The sequence below is a fragment of the Martes martes genome, assembly GCF_963455335.1.
Source record: "Martes martes genome assembly, chromosome: 2".
Taxonomy (NCBI): domain Eukaryota; kingdom Metazoa; phylum Chordata; class Mammalia; order Carnivora; family Mustelidae; genus Martes; species Martes martes.
The window spans coordinates 71,552,103-71,576,149 of NC_137889.1; the positions used below are offsets into that span (position 1 = coordinate 71,552,103).

At 34.4% G+C, this 24,047-nt stretch overlaps 1 protein-coding gene across 1 annotated transcript in view; it reads left to right on the plus strand.

Annotated features, from left to right (window-relative positions):
• DDX60 (DExD/H-box helicase 60) overlaps positions 1 to 24,047 on the plus strand; it is a 116,586-nt gene that overhangs the window by 22,746 nt on the left and 69,793 nt on the right. The window contains exons 7-13 of the mRNA XM_080796705.1: positions 1,336 to 1,497; positions 3,272 to 3,430; positions 12,977 to 13,118; positions 13,987 to 14,142; positions 16,552 to 16,657; positions 17,115 to 17,230; positions 18,567 to 18,727. Coding sequence (XP_080652831.1) covers positions 1,336 to 1,497; positions 3,272 to 3,430; positions 12,977 to 13,118; positions 13,987 to 14,142; positions 16,552 to 16,657; positions 17,115 to 17,230; positions 18,567 to 18,727 — 1,002 coding nt within the window. The remainder of the gene's footprint in view (positions 1 to 1,335; positions 1,498 to 3,271; positions 3,431 to 12,976; positions 13,119 to 13,986; positions 14,143 to 16,551; positions 16,658 to 17,114; positions 17,231 to 18,566; positions 18,728 to 24,047) is intronic.

Here is a 24,047-nt window from a genome sequence, read left to right on the forward strand (position 1 = left end):
ATTTTGATCAAAAAGCTGTTTGTAGTGTTTCTACACTATGGAAGTTACTGATATTTTCTTTGTGACTTAACATATGACCAATTTTTATGGATGTGCTGAGGGCACTTAAGAGGAATACATATTCTGTATCATCAGAGTTTAATTCATAGGATCTACACTATTGATTGTGCTTTTAAGTCATCTTATTTTTTTGTCTACTTGATTTCTCTTGTAATGAAAGTAGTGTATTAAATTATGTTATTAATAGTATGTTTATAAGTATAGCTCCTTTAATCTCCTGTAATTTTTGTATCATAAAGTCAGTTATGACATTATATGTTGCATAATTATTCATATGAGATGAATCATTCGTAAAGGTTATGTCACCATTATGGATGGCTTTTAGAATAAAAGAGTGCTTTTCTTTTTCACATTTAATGCCTTTTTCTTTCTTTCTTCTTTCTTTTTTTTTTTTTTTTTACATTTAGTGCTTTTGAACTTGAATTCTCCCTACCTTGCTGTAAAAATTGCTAGCCTCTCTTCTTTCCTCCACCCCCATTTGCCTGTTATACTTTTATCCAACCCTTTATTTTTAGTCCCTCTGAGTCACTTTATTTAAGTTGTGTTTCTTGCACACCACATGTATTTGAGTCATTAAAAATTCTTCACATATTTTATTTTTACTGGATGCATAATATTTCCCTAATGCTAAACACCTAAGTTATCTGAGAATTGATTTCTAAAAATAATTCTGTATGAACATCTTGGTGCATAAATCTTGGTACACAGTTTGTGTTATTTACCTAGCCTGGATATCTAGAACTTGAATAGCCAGTCACAAAGTATCAATATATTTAATAGTAATCATATGTATTGCTAAATATACCTATCTCTAGCAAAGCATAAGAGAAATGACACATCACTTAATTTCCAGTGTTGTGTTATCATTAGAATATTATAATATTTATTAATTTGTAAATAAAAATATGCTATTTAATTGTTCACATATTACTAGAGAGTTCGAACATTTTTTCTATTTTGTTAATATTTTTATTTCTTCTGTGAATTATCTGCTCATGTCTTATTAAAGACCAACATGTTTTATTATTGATTTATAATAATTTACAATAATTTACAATTCTTTACATAGTTAAATTTTAAGAATTTTACTAAAACATGTATCTTCCCATCTTAAAATTTTATCATTTTTAACAGAAATTTTATAGTTTTTTTTCCAGAAATTTTATAGTTTTATGTAGTCTTACCTATTTTTGTATGATTTCTTCTAGTAAGATTACTTATAAATAAGAATATTTTTAAGATATCCTGACATTTACAGTTTTTTTTTTGTCACAGGCACGTGAAACTATTTCTCAGCTTAAGCAACTCTGGCCAGAAGGATCTGACATTCGACGTGTTCTTTGTGTTACTTCATGCTCGTTGTCTTTGAGAATGTACCATCACTTTTTAGAAAACAGAAAGAAGACTACGTCTGATGAGAAAACTAACACCCAAGAGGTGTGATTGTTGTAGCTTTACTGGGAAACACCATTGCTTTCCACTTTTGAAATTTTACTGATTTTCATCTACCTTTTCTTCCATTTGGTACTTTATTTATTTCCCCAACTTATATAAATTTCTCCCAAAAGATGGAAAAACTGGAATTTGCTTATCAGAAATATTTATGATGCTGTTATACGATTTAGTGTTTTACTATACAGACGTTTCCCCCAGTACACATTTAGTCAAATTTATCCAATCATCTAGAAGAAGGGGTAATAAGAAAGGAAATTAGCTCTTGATGAGAGCTTACATTATAATGTTCTGTGTTCTTTATATGCCTTGTGTCTTATATCCTCACAACAGCATTTTAAGGGAGTTATTTATTCGCATTTCACATATGGAAACACCTGAGGTTCAGAAAGTCCAGGTAACATTTTTTTTTAATTGTATTATGTTAGTCTCCATACAGTACATCATTACTTTTTGATGTAGTGTTCCAAGATTCATTGTTTATGTATAACACCCAGTGCTCCATGCAATACGTGCCCTCCTTAATACCCGTCACCAGGGTCACCCATCCAACACCCCGCCCCTCTTAAAACCCTCAGTTTGTTTCTCAGAGTCCACAGTCACTCATGGTTCTCCAGGTAACATTCCTTAATTAAATTGTGGTGTGGAATGAGGATTGAACCTGTATCTGTCTTGTTCAAATTCCATAACACCAAACTGTCTTTAGAAAGAACATTCTTGCTGTAGTGTCTTAGTGTCATCCTAGCTGGAAGAAATACTAAAGCTCTTAACCTTCTTTATGGTTGATAGAGTTCATTAAGAATCTGTTGGTCAGTATGGGTTTGCTGGCCAGCTAAACAGTCATCCCTATATATATGTGTTCATATGCACACACATACACACACACGTGTACACATACTATTTTGTTATACAATCTGACTGCTGGGGGATTCTTGCCTGAATTTTTATTAAAGTAAAATGAAGCCTTTTGTAACTTTTTGTTACAAAAAGTAGTAAACCCTATTCAGAAATGAATAGGGTTTACTACCTTTTACCTAGCATCATTTATATTTGGTTTTCCAATATCTACTTGAATATATTCTTAGTAAAATATCTTTTATGTCATTAGGTATGACATTTTAAATTATTATCACAAAAATGGTACCAAACCAAGTGTTTCTTGCTGGAACTTCTAGGCATTAGACCCTATTTGGCCCTGTGGAGGCACTCCGAAATAAATCATAGTTTTGTTTCACTGACAACACTGCAAACATTTGAAGATGGCTAGGAGGTCCTTGTCCCATCATGTTAAATATGCCCATTTCTTTACCCTTTTTTAAATTGGATAAGTTCTTTTAGATGTGTCCTGGTTTCTTCACTCTAATAGTATTCAGTGTAACTTTTAAAATACAATGCTTTGGACAGAATAGGACATTTAAAGCATGGCTCCATCCTTGCAAAGTCCTGTTCCCACAGGAACAGATAACTTCATTAACTGCTGGATCAGCTCATGTAAAGTTAAGCTTAACTAAAAATACTAAAAAAATTCTTTATGTAAACTACTATTGAGCTGGCAGTTTCCCATCTCCTTACCTGACATCTGTGTTTTGTATGCAGTCAAATTTATGTATGAAGAAAAAAAAAAAACCTCAAAAGCCTTATTGAATGAAGAATGTAACAAAGCAAAATGTGGCTGCTGATCTTTGTGGTGTTGCAAAGTTGCAGACTATGCAATTTCATAGTCTGCTGATCTCTATTTTACCTTCTTTATTTTACTCAGGTGGAAAGTAATTGCTTAGCTCTACAAGAGATGGAAGATTTGTGTAAACTGCATTGTCTCAGTGTGGTTTTCCTACTCCACTTACCTCTTTCTCAAAGAGCCTGCACTAGATTCATCACTTCTCATTGGACTAAGAACGTTCACACTTTCTTAGAAATGGTAAATATGCTCTTTATTAGTTTATTTATTTTTTTGTTTCCATTGTTTGATATAAAGAAACCACAGTCACCTTCAAAAATAGATTCATAAGGGGGCACCTGGGTAGCTCAGTTGGTTAAGCATCTGACTTGGTTTTGGCTCAGGTCATGATCTCAGGGTTGTGAGTTCAAGCCTCATGTTGGGCTCCATGCTGGACAAAGAGCCTATTAAAAGAAAGAAAAAGATTTATAAGGGGATATTGTCAACTGTTTGGGGACCTTAAAGGTTTAAGGGCCTAAGTCAATTTTTTCCTAATTTCAAAAACTCTGGTAGTAATAACAAACAGCATGATATATATCAAATCTGAGAATAAAACAAAACCAAAAAAACCTATTTTCCTTCTAATTGTGGTCAGGATCAGGTTTTTGTGTCATTAACTATAAGAGATTTGTGACCATTTTGTTCTGCTCTTGAGAGGAGTTGAAGGTATAAATGTATTGGTTATTTTTGTCCATTATAGATGTTAGTTAGAGAAAATTTGTAGACTTTAGGAAAATAGCAAAAACAATAGAAATAGCTGGTGACCCACTATTCAAATCAATTCATATATTACATTGGAATATATTATATTATATATGAACATATATATATAAAAATATTTTTCTTTTCACACATTTAAAAATTTTCTTTCATACTCTTGGTTAACCTCATTTTTTAATGGCTACTATTTTTCAATAGGTATACCATGGTTTATTCACCCATTCTCCTATTATAAGATAATAAGAGATTTTAATTGTTGTATTATAAATGCTGCTATTTTCCAGGTTCTTTGAGTGTAAGACTTTTTCTTTAATTTGGGGATATTGACTTAGACTTCATCCTCAGAAGTGGGATTAGTGGATAAATTTAAACAGAAAATTTTTAAAAATCTTGATACTTGCAGTCAAAATGTTCAAGGAAAGTATTTTAGAGCCAATCAATTCATAAGCTAGTCCACAAATATTTATCTAATGTATGTACATTGTGAGAGACACTGAGGATACAGTGAGAAAAATAAGAATATATTTACCCATCTCACCCTATCACTTTCATAAAGCTACATTTTGCAGGAAGACAAGTGTTAAATTTTTAAAATTATTATTAAGGAGGAATTATAGGATACTTTAAAGTCTGATAATAAAAAGATTCAATTCAGTTAGAAAAAGATGGCTTCTTTTAAGGGATGAAGAGAAATGAAGTAATGCAAATCTTGAAGGATTTGCAAGTTGGAGAGAGGATGGATACTGGATTACAGGAGATGAAACAGCATGTGGGATCACCCCAAGAATGGCATGATCAAGGAACTGGAACACAACTTGTGTAACTGGAATAGAAAGAATATGGGAAAGTGATAAAGCTGAAGAGATGGGTAAGAGACAAATCATATAGGAAGGACAGTATAGATCCTGTAAAGAGAATGGAGATTTAAATTGACCATAATCACAATGAGAACCAACTGAATGATTTCGTGCAAATGAATGACACTTTCATTTAAAATTATTTTTTTCTTTGGCTTGCAATGCAGAGAGTGCATTGTAGTGGCAAAACTGAATTTAGGGAAACCAGTTAGGTGACTGTTACCTCAGTTCATGTAAGTGTTAATTATATTAGGGACTAAGGAAATGGTAAGTAAGAATGAATACCAATAGGCAATTTCAACAATTATTTAACAAGTTAACTATGGGCATGAGAGAAAGGGAGAAGTCAAGTGACTCAAATCTCTGGCTGGAGCATTTGTGGGGATGATGCCATTGTATGAAGTATAATTGTGGAGGAAGATCACAAGTTCAGTTTTGGAGATACTGAGTTTGAGGTGCCAATGAAATACCCAAATGGAGATATCTAGTAGGCAATTTGAAATACTGGTTGAAGCTTAACAGAGTGGAATGAGTTGGGGATCAAGATTTGGAAATCACTAGGCAATGGATGTTAATTTATGCCAAGGCAGTGGATAAAATGATTTTGGGAAAGACAAGAGGGTCTAGGACAGAGACCTGAGATCCTCCAATTTAAAATGGTTAGGAATAGATTGAGACACTGGCAAGGGACACTGAGAAGGAGCTACTTAGATGAATAGTGTTGAAAGCTTAGAGAATAGACTATTGTGAAGGTCAAAGGAACTGGGCTTTTCAAAAGGTGGGTTAATACTACCAAATGCCATGGAAAACTATAGAAGGTTGAGGACTGAAAATAGTACTTTGGGTTTAATGGCATAGGACTTACTGCTTATTGTAATTAAGAGAAATATTTTAAAATATTTTTTTAAAAAGGAGAAAGAGTAATGGAAACGTTAGAAGCAAAAATCTATGACAGAGTGGATTCAGTAGTGAGTGGAAGGGAGAAGATAAAGGTGAAGAGAAGTTTATATGTAAGGAGTTGAGAATAAAGAAAGTGACAGGATAAAATGAGGTAGGAAGGTGGGTCAATTAGGAATGTTTTTAAAATGGCAAAGACTGAGCATGTTTAAATTAAGAGAGAGGATAGGATGAACATCAGGGAAAGTAAGGTGAGAGGGGATGGGGTCTAGCTTATGTTCTTATACAGAGGGAGTGATATTGCCATTCTCATAGGAGAGAATAAAGAAAGAATGGTGCGGCATTGGCTGTGATGGAAATTGTAAGATAACTTTGTTCCTGTGTCTGGTTTAAGGTTCTTTATGAAGTAGGAGTCAAAGTGAAATGCTGAATGTTGTGGTGAGGAAACAAGCCCAGAAGCTTAAGAACGGTGAAATATTTTGGAAATATTTACCAAGGATCTTAGGGGATAAACTATATTGAGAAACAAAAACATATTATTCTGTCCTACCTAGCACTTTGGAAGGCTTATTTGAAGTTTTTGACAAAACAATTATAGTGACATCAGTATGTTTTATTGCATGATTTCCTTTTTCTAGCAGTCTCAACAACATGCCTATAAGCACAAGGAAAGCAATTGGATGGTATGGAAAAAAGGGACATGATAATTTAGGCACAAAAAAGCTATTAGTAGATTTACATAATTTTATGGCAAAGAAAAAAGGAAAAGAGATTTTAGTATCTTCGCAAGAAGATGGTAAAAATGATAGACTAGAAAACAAGGTTGCATGAGGTAAACCAAATGGACTCTGTTGGATAGGTCCTATCCAGAACTGAGGTCCTGATATGATTAATAAAGAAGTGTGAATGATCATTACACAAAGTTAGATGGATGGGTTAACAGGCGGGAGTAAGGAATTATTCATCAGGGAGTGTGGCATACACTTAATATTTCCTTGTCTGAGTCTACCACTCACTTACTTTTCCATCTTCCTATAAATGCCTGCAACTCCACACCTGGAGGATTTATTTGCTTGATCTGAAATGCTGGAGTATTAATTCTCATGCCCTCCACCAATGACAGATGAGGAATTGGTGGATGAAGATCCCAGCTTCCTTGTATATAAGTTGAGAAATGTATTCTACATTGTCTCCTAGAATTCCCTAGTGAAACTAAATTCCAGTTGTTCCCAGTGATCATGGATTGGATAATGTATCCTTTATTGGTTTCTTTTTTTTAAATTTATGTATTTATTTATTTATATTATTTTAATCTCTACACCCAACGTGCGGCTTGAACTCATGGCCCCAGATCAAGAGTCACAGGCTCATCCGACTGAGCCAGCAAGGCTCCCCAAAGCACATGTTTGAATAAAGACACTTATGACTGGTGCTTTTATAATCATGAATAGATTCCTGAATTGAATTACTGGAATTAAGTGTATATGTATTCTTTTTTTTTTTTTTCCTTTTCAGTGTAACAGTATTGATTGTTTTTGTACCACACCCAGTGCTCCATGTAATACGTGCCCTCCCCAATACCCACCACCTGGTTCCCCCAACCTCCCACCCCCCGCCCCTTCAAAACCCTCAGGTTGTTTTTCTTTTCTTTCCTGTCTTACTTCTGCATTCCCTGGCTGGTGTTTCTTGTGATCACTGTTACTTGAAGTTGAGTCTCGGGGGAGTGCAAACAAGGACGGAGAGGGAGGGTACGTTTTGGTGATGACAAGGTTATTGGTGTGTCCATGAGAATGTGAGATGGATTGAATGGTGAGGGGGGGTCACTGGATATAAGAAATTCAAGAAATGTTGCAATAATTATCTCCTTGGAGGTTAAAGTTATACATGGTGTTGTTAAGACACAGGCAGAGGGGGACTATGAGCCAGCGTGAAAAAAAACCATTAAGTGAGGGGAAGTGAGCAAGGAATTTGTTAAATGAGCATGTTAGGGAGGACTTCTGAATAGTACAGAGAGAAGAAAGGCAGAATTTTATAGAATAGTGTAAAAAAATAGTTCGAAATGATGAGTTGGTGAGTGATGAGGATACCACTTCTATTTCATAACTCTGAGGTAAAACTGTATGTGAAAGTGTGAGCAGCTTTTCACTGTTACGATTGCAAGGGGAGTAATGTTATTGGGAAAGAATCAGAATTTCATTCAAGTCTCTATCTGCTCACTTTCTCATTCTCAGCAAACAAGGGTATCAGAACAACCCAAGAAGAATCATTTAGGGTTTCTTGTCTTTTTTTTTCCTCTAGGGTCTCCTATGGCTGTCTGATGAATTCTATGCAGGGAATTCTCCCTTCCTCAGGATAATATAAACGCATAAAATAAGATGCTTAGGATTACAAGGGTATCAGTTACATTGAAATAGCTATTAAAATATTAAAAACAGGGGCGCCTGGGTGGCTCAGTGGGTTAAAGTCTCTGCCTTCGGCTCAGGTCATGATCCTAGCGTCCTGGGATCCAGTCCGCATGGGGCTTTCTGCTCAGCAGGGAGCCTGCTTCCCCCCCACTTTTCTGCCTCTCTGCCTACTTGTGATCTCTATCTGATAAATAAATAAAATCTTAAAAAAATATTAAAAACACATATTTGTGATGTAGTAATATATGTGTTTACTTGTTACTACATTAGACAGTCCTGTAACTACCATGCTTTCAATGTATGGTAAGTATAAACAGTATCTCTAGATGTTTGTAGCACTTGCAACGTAATGTGAAGATATGTTATTTCTACTGGTGCTAAATCCCAGCTAAGGCATAGGAGTATGGCATGTCATCCGGGTTTATTACTGAAAATAAACATTTTTGCTACAAGTTAGCAAAAATTAAAATATAATTTTCTGATCTAAATTCATTAACTCCCTAAATTCTATCAGGTAAAAAAACTCCTGTGATAAGATCTTTTTTGCATGACGTCTCTCTTCACAACCCCACCTTCCAGTTGGAGTGGGATGTGCCCTTACTTTAGGGATTGGGGGAAAATAGTCAAATTTCCTGCCCTTTGAAAGAATAATATTGGTCTGTATATAACAAATATTATTGAAAAATGCAATTACTTTCTTCTGCCTATACTGCACCTTCCTCATAAAGTGTCCATGAATTGAGGAGGGCAGAGAGGTGGAGAATAAATGAAGTCGCCATGAGTGGGGTGGGAAGGGCATGATAGAATCCCCCTAAAGTTTTGGGGTTATGTGCATAGAGAGAACCTGTGATTAATTTTTAGGACACATACTGGGAGATACCTGGTCTCACCTAGGATACCTGTGGCTATATGTGCCAGGGAACTGGACTAGAAAATGCAGTGTGGTGTCTATCCATGAAAGTGTGGGAAATGGTGCCTGAACTTCCTGAGGGAGGGTCTGAAAGTTCTTGTAGGTTCTGAATGAGTCATGCTAGTTGATTGAAAGGGAAGGGAAATCTGCTAGTCTTTACAGAATTTTCAGAAACCGGATGAGGGGTAAGTGGGAAATGACATGGAAAAGACATCTTTAAGCCTGAGGACTATATTTCAGTAGACTATGAGCTCCAGGGGACCAAAGGGAAGCCACTCCACAGCCACTGACCATTTAATCTCTATTCAAGGGACCTGGGTCTATTGCCCATGTAGAATACTGAAGAGTGAGGTGTAACTGGAGACAACCATACTAAGTGGTGGGCACTGTTTTTTACCAAAATGTATAAATTTTTTTATACACATTTTGTTGTTGTTGTTGTTGTTGTTTTACCACAAATATATAAACACTCCTGTCAAAGCCTGGCATGGGGGACTCATGAAAAGAATTGATCTGAGTGTGACTAGGAAGTAATTAAATTGGACTGATTTTACTTTGTAGTGCTTACATTATATTTACTGAAATAGCATAATGCATATGTAGGATCAACAAAGTTCAGAAACAGAAAAATACATTGTGTATCTAGGTTTATATTTGTGAGCATTTACAACTGCTCTAACAGAAGTGTTGAAGGTTTTATGATGTGGTATACAGAATACCATGTGGTTCTGCTGATGCTCAGGGGCGAAAATATTTTCCTATATCCCAATTCCCATTGAGGAACTTTCGTCTAGGCATTTTGATAGTCTGTTAGGAAGAGACGGACTATGGTTAATTAAAGGAATAGGAAGACTGTATTTCCAGCTCCTTTTAGTTTATTTATTTAATTTTAAATATTTTATTTATTTGAGATAGAAAGAAAGACAGAGAGTGCATGCATGAGTGATGAGAGGGAGAAGGGAGAGGGAGACACAGACTCCCCATTTAGCAGGGTAGCCAGAGAGAGAGCTCCATCCCAAGACCTTGGGATCATGACCTGAGCCTAAGGCAGATGCTTAACCAGCTAAGCAACCCAGGCACCCCTGATTTACTTTAGACATTTCAATAAAAGTCATGTCAGGTTAATACATTAAACCTATTGACATGACATATCAGATGTTGAAATAATACATTATCATATCAATATTATTGTGCTACAAATTTTGTGCTAAAGTTATTTCTCGTATAATTGATTTTTTGTCAACTTTTTATAGGTTGAATTACATATACTCAGTTACTGAAGGGTATGAATGTAATAATTATGGTATTGATTTACAGATTTAGATAAATACTCTGTGTGTATAGTTTTCACTTACAGAGAGTTTTATAAACAATTTTATGGACAGTGGTAATTAGGTAAAAGGATATTACAAAGTCTTTCTAAATTATGGAATGTTCTAAGATGGTTCTGCAGGACATACTTTGTGGTTTTAGCTGGTAGAAAAAAAAATCACTCTTCAGTTAGGATGGCATGGATTGAGGACATGATAGAAATAGCTGCTAGGTATTTTGTACCAGCTTTATGTGTGTACTTTACCTATATTACCTCATTAAGACATAACAATATACTTCTTATGTCCTCATTTGGGCTCAGAAAGGCTAAGTGACCCCTTAGCACAACTAATAAATGATCGAGGTGGGTGATATTACCTCATTAAGACATAACAATACACTTCTTATGTCCTCATTTGGGCTCAGAAAGGCTAAGTGACCCCTTAGCACAACTAATAAATGATTGAGGTGGGTGATAAGTTCCTCACTGTCCAGTTCCCAAATCTGTGCCCTTCCCACCATCCTTTGCTCCTTTGATAAAGGGAAACAGCTGATCACTCCAGAGTCAAGCACTCCTCTGGTCTTTTCTATCATCTGTACTTCATTTTGGTAACACCCAGTAGCTGGAAGTGTAAATTCAGGTAGCCTCTGAAATTTCACAATAAAAGGCATATTCTGAGGTCTGTGGAAAAAGCAACTAAGGAAACTCTGAAGGGAGAGTTTCATGTTTATTCAAATCTTGACCCTTGGAGACCTTCTTATGTGAAGTGAATAAAATGAGGAATGTTTGCTGTACTGTATTCATGTATTACCGTTTGTTTATTCAGTGGTATTATGGGATAAGATTGGGTGGGGAGAACGTTACATGTCTGTGGTTCTCCAAGTATGGTTCCCTTGAACAACAGCATCAGCATCACCTGGGAACTTGTTAAAAATGCAAATTCTTTGGCTCCATCCCAGAGCTACTGAATCAATCTCGGGATGATGCCTAGCAATCTGTGTTTTATTTGACAATCTTTTCAGGTGAGGCTCTTGTTGAGGTTGGAGAACCATTGTTCTATGGTTTTGTGGAGATCTCCTTAGCATTTTATTGTAGTTAAAACTACACTGTAGGTAGGAGGCTCCTACATTGATATTTATGACGTCTTTTGAGACTTGGTCAATCTCCCTGATATCTGTTTAGATCTAGGTTGTCCAAAACAGTAGCCCATAGCCACGAGTGGATATTAAACATGCGGAATGTGGGTAGTCTGAAATGAGATGTGCTCTAAACTTAAAGGAAACACCAGATTTCAAAAAAAAACTTAGTATGAAAAACATGTAAACTACTCTATTATAATTTTTATATTGTTTACACATTGAAATAATACTTTGAGGGCACCTAGGTGGCTCAGTTGGTTGAGTGGCTGCCTTTGACTCAAGTCATGATCCTAGAGTCCTGGGATTGAGTCCTGCATCAGGGTCCCCGCTCAGCAGGCAGTCTGCTTCTCCCTCTGACCTTTCTCCTCTCATGCTCACTCGCTCTCATTCTCTCTTTCAACTAAATAAATAAAATCATAAAAAGAAAATAATTCTTTGGATGTGTTGAGTTAATTAAAATAAAATTTTGCTTTTTTTTTAATGTGACTTCTGGAAATTTAGGATAAAATATGCAGCGTGCCCATGTTATATTTTTGTTGGACAATTCTGAGTTCTATTTCAACATCAATATAGATAAGTAAATTGTTCACATATGGAAAGCATTTGATTTTATTATTGAGGGAGGGTGGGGCAGAGAAGGCTTTGCTTCCCCCCAATGAATTTAATTCCCCAAACACTATTATTGACTGAAAAAATGACTAGGCTCTCACTTGCTAAGGTTGTTTACTCATGTCTACTCAACTCTTGAACTAAGCATGGCCAGTGAAGACATTCTGTCTGTGTTAGGCGTGAACATAGCCTCATTATCATAAACTCAGCAGGTATAGATGGAAGGGAATCTTTGAGTTTGAAGGATTCGTCATCTTCTAGACCACTAAACAATCAAATGCTATTTCATAAATTCTCTTTTGACCTGAAAGTAGAATTGGAAAACATTAAAACCTCAGTAAAGAACAGAGGCACATTTGAAAACAAAAGTATTTCTGTAGCATTGGGACAAATCTATGAATTTGTGTGAGGAAAGAATTGTATTGAGTCAAACACAGATTTCTATGATTCAGAGTAAAGAACTATTGCTGAATTAATTTTTTGGTCAGTTTGGTTTTATTTTATGATCTAACCTTTTTTTTTTAATTTTTTAAAGATTTTATTTATTTATTTTGACAGACAGAGACCACAAGTAGGCAGAGAGGCAGGCATAGAGAGAGAGGAGGAAGCAGGCTCCCCCCTGAGCAGAGAGCCCGATGCGGGACTCGATCCCAGGACCCTGGGATCATGACCTGAGCCGAAAGCAGAGGCCTTAACCCACTGAGCCACCCAGGTTCCCTATGATCTAACCTTTTAAGATAAAAGTATTCAGCATTATCCAGCCTGAAAGAACTTAATAAGAATTGAAAGAACCTTGCCAACTTGCCTTTCACTGGATTATTGATGCATTTGAAGTTGTATTATAGTTTATTGCTAATATAACAATCATCAATAACTTGGTTTTATTTCTGATTTTCAGAAAAAATGGTGTGAATATTTCATCCTAAGCAATGTAAACATTTGTGAATTCTGGAATCTGAATTTAATTCACCTTTCAGACTTAAGTGATGAGCTTTTGTTGAAGAATATTGCTTTTTACTATGAAAATGAACATGTTGAAGGTACCACCTTAGTATATTATACTAATTGTACTTTCATCCAGAGATAAACATTATAAAGGATTTAAAACTTCAAAATCATTTTCCTATATGTCCAACATAAAACATAGCAATTATTTTCCTTTCAATCTTTGTTTATACATGTATATAAGTTTTATTTAGTTGCAATCAGAGTGAGTTATATTTTAACATTTTAAACTTAATATACTCAAGTATTCTTGAAAAAATACACGTTTGGGTATTTGGCATTTTTAGATCATTTTAGCAGTTGAATTTTTCACTTAAATATATGCATTATATTTAAAAATATTTATTGAAATTAAGGTAATCATCTGACTACTATGAGATATTTAGGGAATTTTAATTTTTTTCCAAAGATAAAGCTGATTTATATGTTATATGTAATTTGTTTTTCTTTCTTTGAATTATTTTGTTAGAATAAATTTTCTGCTATTTCTTAATAGTCAAAGAAAAAGAAAACGTGTTTTAAGAGAGCTATAACTCATTGAGCATTCTTGAAGCTTCTTTGACCTCTAGAATTTGGTTCCTACACATGGCAAACATTGAAATGAGTTAGCAATGTATAAATGTAGCAACTCTCTACAAATATTCTTATCTCTGAAAAATAAGTTATATTCAGTTCTAATGGTTGTAAAGTTATATGTGGCATAACATTTTTTACCTTATAAAATAGAGATCCAAAATCTGTTGTTATGATAGCTGTAAATTATTTATTTAGGTGCAGTGTGGAACTCACTGAAAATTTTACAGTTTGACAAATAATGCAGAACGCTATGAATTTTGTCAAAGTGCATGCTTCTGTATATATAGTAATGACTTTTAATATTTAGTACTTTTAACTATCATATAGGCTTACATTTGAATTTGGGAGATATCATTATGAAAGATTATGAATATCTTTGGAATACTGTGTCAAAGTTGGTTGGAAAGTTTGCTGTTGGAAAGCCATTTCCTCTGAGAACAACAAAGCTTTATTTTCTTGAAAAGAACCTGTCACCAATCAAAGGTAATAAATCTCCAAATCAATTTGAAGTAACAGTTCAGATCTCTGAAGATTTTTTTTGAAAACACTACTAAGTGTTGTATATCTAAATTTTTTTCTGGCACTATGCATTTAAATAATAAATAATAAATTAATAATAATAAATAAAAATAAAATAACCTTTTGCTGTATCATTGGGATGACATGCTATGACTATAGTTTTGAAGAGTTATATGTTTTGCTTATAGCTAATGTTGCCAATTTTAAAAAAAGCCAGATATATGTGACTTTCATTTCTATCAATATGGCAGTATAGGTTAGTGGGAAAATCTCTTTTGGAAAACAATTGAAATGCTGGTAAGACACACCAAACATCTTTTAGTATTATCATAGCTAAGCTCAAAACAATAGAAATGCAATTCCAGGAGACAAGAATAAAGGGAGACTGATCTCTGGCTAATACAAAATGAATTACTAGGTTGATTTCTAATTATAGGTCCATCTTCCCAAGAATTTGAGGTTTCAGTTATTCTGTTAGTAGTGTCAAGACAACTCTAAGCTAGAAAATTAGCTTAAAGTGATCAGAGGAATCTAGTACATTCTTTGTAGATGAAAAACATCATAAACCCTGGAAATGCCTGGGTGGCTCAGTCTGTTAAGCGTCTGCCTTCAGCTCAGGTCATGATCCCAGGGTCCTGGGATCTACTCCCACATAAGGCTCTTTCTCAGCAGGGATCCTGCTTCTCTCGTTGCCAGCCATTCCTCCTCCTTGTGCTCTCCCTCTCTGACAAATAAGTTAATAAAAATAAAATCTTAAAAAAAGAGAAATATGATTTAGCCATCATCATAACATCATAGAAGATGTTTCCCTTTGATGAATTTCAGGAAGAATAAAATGTCCCCCTAAGGAATGTGAGAAGGAAATCTAATGTGAATTTGGGATGTATCAATATAAATATATTTTTCAGAATATGGGGAAAGAATATATATATACTCTTTATATATATATGTATGTGTATATATAAATATATATATAAATATATATAAATATATATTATATATAATATAATATATTTATATATATTTATATATATTATTTATATAAATATATATAAATATACACATACATACAAAAGAATATATATATATACACTCTTTTGTCCAGATGAGTTCTACCAGACAAAGACTCTTGAGGAAGATCAAATAAGGGGTTTATTGATCACAGAAAGATCAAATAAGGGAGTGGTTAGGTAAGATCAGGAAGAGAACAATACCAGTGCAGGACATGTTAATGAGCACGTTTCCACTGTGAACAAGTACAGGCAGATTTTACTGGGAATCTTAGAATGTCATTCAAACCACCTCAGTGATATCTTACCTGAAGAGCAAGATGGCTGGGGCATTTACCTGCAACTCCTGTTACATTTTTGGCTGAGGGCTATCTATGGGGCATGGGATCCTTAGCACTTCTGGCCTTCACATGGCTGTAAGAAGAAAAGTATTCAGGCAGAGAGTTGCAGAGACCTGCAGTAAGAAGGTGGCAGGCAAACAGAAACTGAACATGGGGCACCTGGGTGGCTCAGTGGGTTAAAGCCTCTGCTTTCGGCTCAGGTCATGATCCCAGGGTCCTCATGACCTGAGCCTCTGCTTTCGGCTCAGGTCATGATCCCAGGGTCCAGGCCCCGCATGGGGCTCTCTGCTCAGCGGGAAGCCTGCTTTCCTTCCTCTCTCTCTGCCGGCCTCTCTGCCTACTTATGATCTCTGTCTGTCAAATGAATAAATAAAATCTTAAAAAAAAAACCAAAAACCCAAACTGAACATGAAGGGGATGGGCAGAGCAATGGCAGCTTACCTATAATTGTGAACCAGGTATAAATAAAAAGGCATTCATTAACCAACTATTATATATAGGATATATGTGTGATATGTATGGTATCTATCACATGTATGTGTATATGTGCAGATACATATATGTAAACATATATATATATAATATCAAAGAGAATGTAAGAAAATACTGTAATGATAAAAAGTTATTGCATTATTATCTATATATCTTCCCTTATTTTTTAAATATTTATTTCCATAAAGGTATTTATGTGAGAGATCTGAGTGCAAGTTCCATGTTCAACTTCTTTGTAATAAGGTATAATGAAGGAAACAGATATTTAAAAACAGTAAACAGTTATTTTTCTACCTACTTACATACCTACATGCCTAAATACTGCCTATTTCTTCATATTCTGCTACGTTCCAAGATGTTTTAATGTGGGCAATAGCTTTATGGGAAGGTCTGGAATTGATAAATGTAAATAAAATCAATGAAAAATGTTTTTTATTTTAAGGCTTTAGAAAATGATGTGTAATGTTCCTATGTGAAAGTCTCACTTTTGACATTGTCTTAATTTTTTTTTTTTTTTTACTTGTTTACAGATACCTCCAAGGAAAAGATTCCTAATTTGGGATTTATTTCAATGTCATGTGAACTGGTTGATAAGTTTGTTGGTGATCTTTTGAAAGATTTGCCTTTCTTAAAAAGGTAAGACCAAAAATGTCTCAGGAAATGGGTGGAATGGATGACTTACTCATTAAAGATTCTATGAAATGAAACAAATTAAATGGAGTATATTAAATGCAATATGTGTTTGTAACACATAATGAGTTTAATAGCAAATTTATCAATGTCTTTGATCTTAACTAGGTTAAAATCAACATGGTTTTAATTTTAGAGTAAAATTACTCCAGTTGGATGTTTTTAATTAGTGGATTAATTAATGAATATTTGTTGATGTTGTTGGGATTGCTAGAGATATGGAGTAGATTCTGGGTTTCTTAAGCACCTAATAAACTGCTTTTGGGATTCTAACACCCACATCATATTATAGGAAGAAGAAGCCTGGCTATGATTTTTTAAAATATTAAAAAATGAAACCTGTGCTGTGTTCTATTTAGAGGCATGAAATTTAAAATGTGCATATATTTCTTTTGTCTCATAGCAATGATCCTATTGTGACTTCACTAGTTAAACAAAAGGAATTTGATGAACTTGTGCATTGGCATTCTCACAGACCCCTTAGTGATGATTATGATAGGACAAAGTGTCAATTTGATGGTGAGTTATGTGTCTCTGGTGAAATAAATTAAGATCAATTTCATTCTCTTTTTATTTTGTAAAAAAATTATCATATCATGAGCCACAAGTTATATTTCTTGAATAATAATAGTCTACAAGATATTTAGATGTATGTCAGTAAAGATGGTAATGAAAAAGTCCCACTCTGTTTACTGATAGTCATAGGAACACAGGAATGCAGATGTCCGAGGAAGTGCACCAATACTGCATTTGTCCCCACAAAAACTTGGAGCTGTTTTAAATAAACATGGTTTGCAGTTTAAAATATCTGTGTATTCCTTGACATTCATAATACTAAGGCCCTAGTCTTTTGAGCAATTTCAGCTACTTTCACACCACCCAGTTGATTACATATAACAAGTGCCAGTATTTTATGTGCCTTCAAGCTCAGGATGGTTGGAACTGCAAAAGGAGACCCATGAAACCACTAAAAGTAGATCAATAGAGATTGAATTAGGTATCTCGTCCCCTTGGTTCATCCCTTGTCTTCATCTCATCTTTGTCTACCCCTATCTTACCTCCACCCTTCTTCAAGATGACAAAACTTAACTTTCAGAAGAATCTAGGAGGGTGCATAGTAGGCTTGCCCATACTTATCAGCCCGTTTACATAAATAGCTACTAAGATCCTGCAAGATGTGAGGGGACCTTTTAGATTAACCATTAATATCCTTCAAAACAGTTTAATTAGATATATGTAGATACAGACATAGAAAAATCAACCAGCTTAATTATCCCCTTAATTGTAGTTTTCTTTGGGTATGGAAGTAAATCATACCTTGATTGTTGGAATTTCCTGTGTCTTTGGACTTTTCCATAGTGTAAGTGTTTTTCAGTTGCCAAGTTCTTGGCTCTGTGGCTATGGTTGAGAGTAAGGATTTTTCTGTCAAGCAGTGCCAGAAGCCAGGATATCCAAGATGGGTATCTTCTTGATTTTGCCTCTATCTTCTTCTTCTTAAACTCACTCATAGAGCAAATAAAGAGGTAATATGCAGAATCTATCATTCTTTGTAGCATGATATTTGCTTTAGGAAGTAGATAGTGAAAGAGTGTCTTGTCACTTCCATCTTTTATTTTATTTTTTTATTTATTTATTTATTTATTTATTTATTCTTTACTTCCATCTTTTAAATAAGAAAAAGAGTTATTCTATAGATATTTGCCTGACTTGATTCCCTCTTTAACAAAAGTAAATCAGACTAAACTATTATTCCAAACTAAAAAGTACATGTGTGGGTGGGATGGTATGAAAGTTTAGTGAGAATGCTTTTGAAAAAAATCAAGTAGTTTTACATTTTAAGTCTTTTATTTTTCAGAAAAATCCAGAGATCCTCGTTATCTTAGGTCTGTGCAGAAGTATCACGTTTTTCAACGATTTTATGGGAATTCATTAGAATCAGTCTCTCCAAAATTGGTTGTAACTCAGGCTCTCAAGTCAACGAATAATTTCAGTGCACCCAAGAAGAAAAAGGCACATGTAAGTTTTATTAATTCTATCAAATTATAGAACTGTTTTTTGACTTTTCTTAAGTTGCTATTTGTTAAATTCCTCTGGTAGTTTCTTTTCATTCTATGCTTTTTCTTTTTATATATGTTCACTTAGATTATTTTATTTATTTGGTAAGAAAGTCTAACCTCCATATATAAGGTTATATATGGTCCTCTATACATAATAAAGTGTATATGTATTTGAAAAAGAATATAAGACAATAGGTTACTAAAGGCTTGGATTTAGAAATGTTGAAATAAAATTAATAATATAGTTCTTTTGATTTCTGGTCTAAGATGGCAATATAGGAGGTTCCTGAAATCATCTCCTCCCATGGACATACAGAATTTACAGATAAATATAGGAAAATATTCCTGAAGGCAATCCAGAAACTAGAGAACTAGTGAGAAAATGAGAAACAAATGAGAAAAATCCCACAATGAAACAGGTAGAAGAAGAGGCTGAGACATACTCTCACTATAAACCCCATCCCTGGTGCAGAGACATGCAATTGGGGGAAAACTCAAAAGTCCTAATTTTGCCCTCAGGAGGAAAAGATTGGGACCAAATTTTTGGTCTGGCACCCCAACTTTTGAGTTCCACTTGAGGAAAGGGCCTCTCAAAATATCTAGCTTTGAATGCCAACAAAGCTTACATCCACAGGACCCACAAGACTGTAGCTTGATTATCCCCATCCAGGGCATAGAGGCAGCAGACTGAAATGCTTATTCCCAGTCTTTCCCAGAAAGAGACTGATTTGCATACTTTAAAAGTAACAAAAAGAATCTAATCATACCACTACAGAAAGCTATCAAGTCACAAAGCAAGAGGAAAAAGAGAAAAACAAAGGAATTGTAAATCAGTCAGAAAAAATTAATGGTCATAGTAAGCCAATACATATTAGTAATTAATTTAAATGTTAATGGACTAAATTCTCCAATCCAAAGACATAGAGGGGCTGAATTAATAATAATAATAATAATAATAATACCCTACTATATGATGTTTAAAAGAGACTCACTTCTGCTTTATTCAGCTTTAAGGACACACAAACTGAAAGTAAAGGGATGGAAGAAGATATTCCATGCAAATAGAAACCAAAAAATGCAGGGGTAGCTATATTTATATTAGAGAAAATAGACATTAAGGCGAAGACTGTCATAAGAGACAAGGAAAGTTATTATGTAATGATAAAGGTGAAAACCTGAAAACATTTTCTCTAAGATCAGGAACAAGACAATGATACCCACTCTCACCACTTTTATTCAGAATGGTCTGAAAATCCTAGTCAGAGCAATTAGGCAAGAAAAATAAATACAAGTTCTCGAAATTGGTAAGGAAGTAGTAAAACTTTCACTATTCGTTGATGACATGACATTATATATAAAAAAAATTCTAAAACCTTTACCAAAAAAAAGTTAGAACTAATAAATGAATTCAGTAAAGTTGCAGAATACAAATTAGTGTACAGAAATCTGTTGTGCTTCTATCCACAAATAGCACACTAGCAGAAAGAGAAATTAAGATAACAATTCTATTTACAATTGTATCAAAATACCTAGAAATAAATTTTATCAAGGAGGTGAAAGACCTGTACTTTACTTAGTGAAACCATGAAACATCAATGAAAGAAACTGAAGATGACACACAAAAAAATGGAAAGATATTCTGTGCTCATGGATTGGAAGAATTATTATTCTCAAAATGTCCATGGTACCCAAAGCAATCTACAAATTTAATGCAATCCCTATAAAACTACCAATAACATTTTTCACAGAATTAGAAGAAATAATCCTAAAATGTGTATGGAACCACAAAAGACCCTGAATAGTCAAAGCAACCTTGAAAAAGATGAACAAAACTGGAAGTATCACAATCTCAGATTTCAAGATATACTACAAAGTTGTAGTAATCAAAAGAGTACGGTACTGGCACAAAAACAGACATACAAATCAATAGAACAGAATAAAGAGCCCAGAAACAAACATGCATATATGCTTAATTCAAGAAAAAGGAGGCAAGAATATGCAATGAGGGGAAAAGACAGTTTATAAATGGTGTTGGGAAAATTGGACAGCCACCTGCAAAAGAATGAAACTAGCATACATAAAAATCAACTCAAAATAAAATACTTGAATAAAAGACCTGAAACCATAGAACTCCCAGAAGAAAACAGGGGTAAGTACCTTGACATTGGTCTCAGCAGTGATTTATTTTTTTATTTGACATCAAAAGCAAAGGTAACAAAAGCAAAAATAAATGAGACTACATCAAACTAAAAACTCTGTACAGCAGAGGAAGCCATCAGTGAAATGAAAAAGCAGTCTACTCTATGGGAGAAGATATTTGCAAATCGTATATCTGATTACAGGTTAATATCTAAAATATATAAAGAAGTCATGTTACTTAATAACAACCCCCCAAAACCAAACAATCTGGTTTTAAAAGTGGACTGAGTACTGAATAGAATTTTTTTTCAAGAAGATATATGAATGGCCAACAGGTATATGAAAAGGTACTCAATATCATCAGTCATCAGGGAAATACAAGGTCAAAACCACAATGAAATATTATCTCAGAGGTGTCAGAATGGCTGTCATGAAAAAGACAGAAGGTAACAAGTGTTGGCAAGGATTTGGAGAAAAGGGAACCCTTATGAACCGTACATGGAAATGTAAATGGTGCAGCTATTATGAAATAATATGGAGATTACTCAAAAAATTAAAAATAGAACTACCATAGGAGCTAGCAATCCACTTCTGGGCATTTATCCAAGGAAATGAAAATAGGCTATGGAAAGTATATCTACACTCCCATGTTCATGGCAGCATTATTTATAATAGCCAAGATATGGAAACAGTGTAAACATTTATCAGTGGATGAATGAATAAAGATGATGGGGTATATATGCACAGAATGGAATATTATTTAGCTATAGGAAGGAATTCCTGCCATTTCTGACAACATGGATAACCTGGCAATGCTCAGTGAAGTACACTAGGCAAAGATAAATACTGCATGTTATCATTTATATGTGGAATAAAAAAAAAGATGTTTACCACAGACTGGGTGGGTGGGGGCAATAGGTAGAGGTTGGTAAAAAGGTGCAAACTTTCAGCTATACAGTGAATAGTGTCTGAGAACCTAAGGTAAAATATAGTGACTGTAGTTGATAACACTGTAATGCCTCATTAAAATTTACTAAGAGAGTAGATTTTCAATGTTCTCACTCCCAAAAAAGATAAATGTGTGAGGTAATGGATGGATTACTTAACCCAATGGGAAAAGTTCAACTACATATATTCATATATCAAATCACCATGATGTATACTTTAAATATTTTACAGTTATATTTTTCCATAATAACTCAGTAAAGCTGACATTTTTCAAAAAGTCCAAGCAGAAATGGGGACTTTTGCTTTAATAGTTAAAAAGCAGCCTTTTCCAAGCCCATGTATGTGGTCATTGTTTTTCTCCTTGTGGTGACAACCCCTTTTTTATTTTCATAGCCAATTTTATTGTTGGTAAAATCATCCAATTACTTTTCCTTTTTCATTTAGGGCTACGAGGAAGTTTCTTTTTTTTTTCAAGAAGGATGTTATAATTTGAATCTCCCTGATGGCTAGTGATGCTGAACATTTTTTCATGTGTCTGATAGCCATTTGTATGTCTTCATTGGAGAAGTGTCTGTTCATGTCTTCTGCCCATTTTTTAATATGATTGTCTATTTTGTGTGTGTTGAGTTTGAGGAGTTCTTTATAGATCCTGGATATCAACCTTTTGTCTGTACTGTCATCTGCAAATATCTTCTCCCATTCCGTGGGTTGCCTCTTTGTTTTGTTGACTGTTTCCTTTGCTGTGCAGAAGCTTTTGATCTTGATGAAGTCCCAAAAGTTCATTTTCGCTTTTGTTTCCTTTGCCTTTGGAGTCATATCTTGAAAGAAGTTGCTGTGGCTGATATCAAAGAGGTTACTGCCTATGTTCTCCTCTAGGATTCTGATGGATTCTTGCCTCACGTTGAGGTCTTTTATCCATTTCGAGTTTATCTTTGTGTGCGGTGTAAGAGAATGGTCGAGTTTCATTCTTCTACATATAGCTGTCCAGTTTTCCCAGCACCATTTATTGAAGAGACTGTCTTTTTCCACTGGATATTTTTTCCTGTTTTGTCGAAGATTATTTGACCATAGAGTTGAGGGTCCATATCTGGGCTCTCTACTCTGTTCCACTGGTCTATGTGTCTGTTTTTATGCCAGTACCATGCTGTCTTGGTGATCACAGCTTTGTAGTAAAGCTTGAAATCAGGTAACGTGATGCCAGTTTTATTTTTGTCAAGCAGAGAAAGTCAATTATCATATGGTTTCACTTATTTGTGGAGCATAACAAATAACATGGAGGACAAGGGGAGATGGAGAGGAGAAGGGAGTTGAGGGAAATTGGAAGGGGAGGTGAACCATGAGAGACTATGGACTCTAAAAAATAACCTGAGGGTTTTGAAGGGGCGGGGGGGGTGGGACGTCGGAGGAACCAGGTGATGGGTATTAGGGAGGGCACGGATTGCATGGAGCACTGGGTGTGGTGAAGAAACAACGAATACTGTTATGCTGAAAAGAAATAAAAAATTAAAAAAAAAAGAAGGATGTTATAAAATAGAAAGTTTGCAGCAAAAATTCTCTTTATATGGTATAAGTTATGAAGACTGAAAATATCCCATTTTTTCTTTTACATTATTAGGAATTAAATAAATTATCTTATTGAAGATAAACACTCTCAGTACTATATAAAGTGCTCTTCTACCAACCATTTAATAAGTCTGCATATTCAGGATATGATAAGTATTGTGCATGGCAAAGGGCCAAGGGTCACTCTTTTTGTACTGAGAAAGAATCATGCTGAGTTAACCTAGAACCAAACGTTTGGCAGATTAAACCATTAGGAAACCTCAAATAATGTTGATTAGAATTATTGAGAAAATGATGACAAATAATATTGACTTCATTGTAGGCAAATTTATTTGTTAATTTCATGACTAATCAGAATAATGGAAGATTTATAGAATTCTCTTGTGAATACAATTCTTTAATTTGTTTTTGTAGATTAATAAATCAGATTGGTAAAAGTCTAGTAAAGAGGATCCATATTGAGTTTAAGTCAACTGGAAAAGCTTATCCAGATAAAGCAAATCAGTTGTATTTATGTTGTTTCTTTCTATCCACTCCTTTCCTTCATCTGCTTTTGCTTTTCCTCATTCACTTATCAAATATTATAAGCTAAATGTTTTGTGCTTGAAACATACAGACGACTATGACAT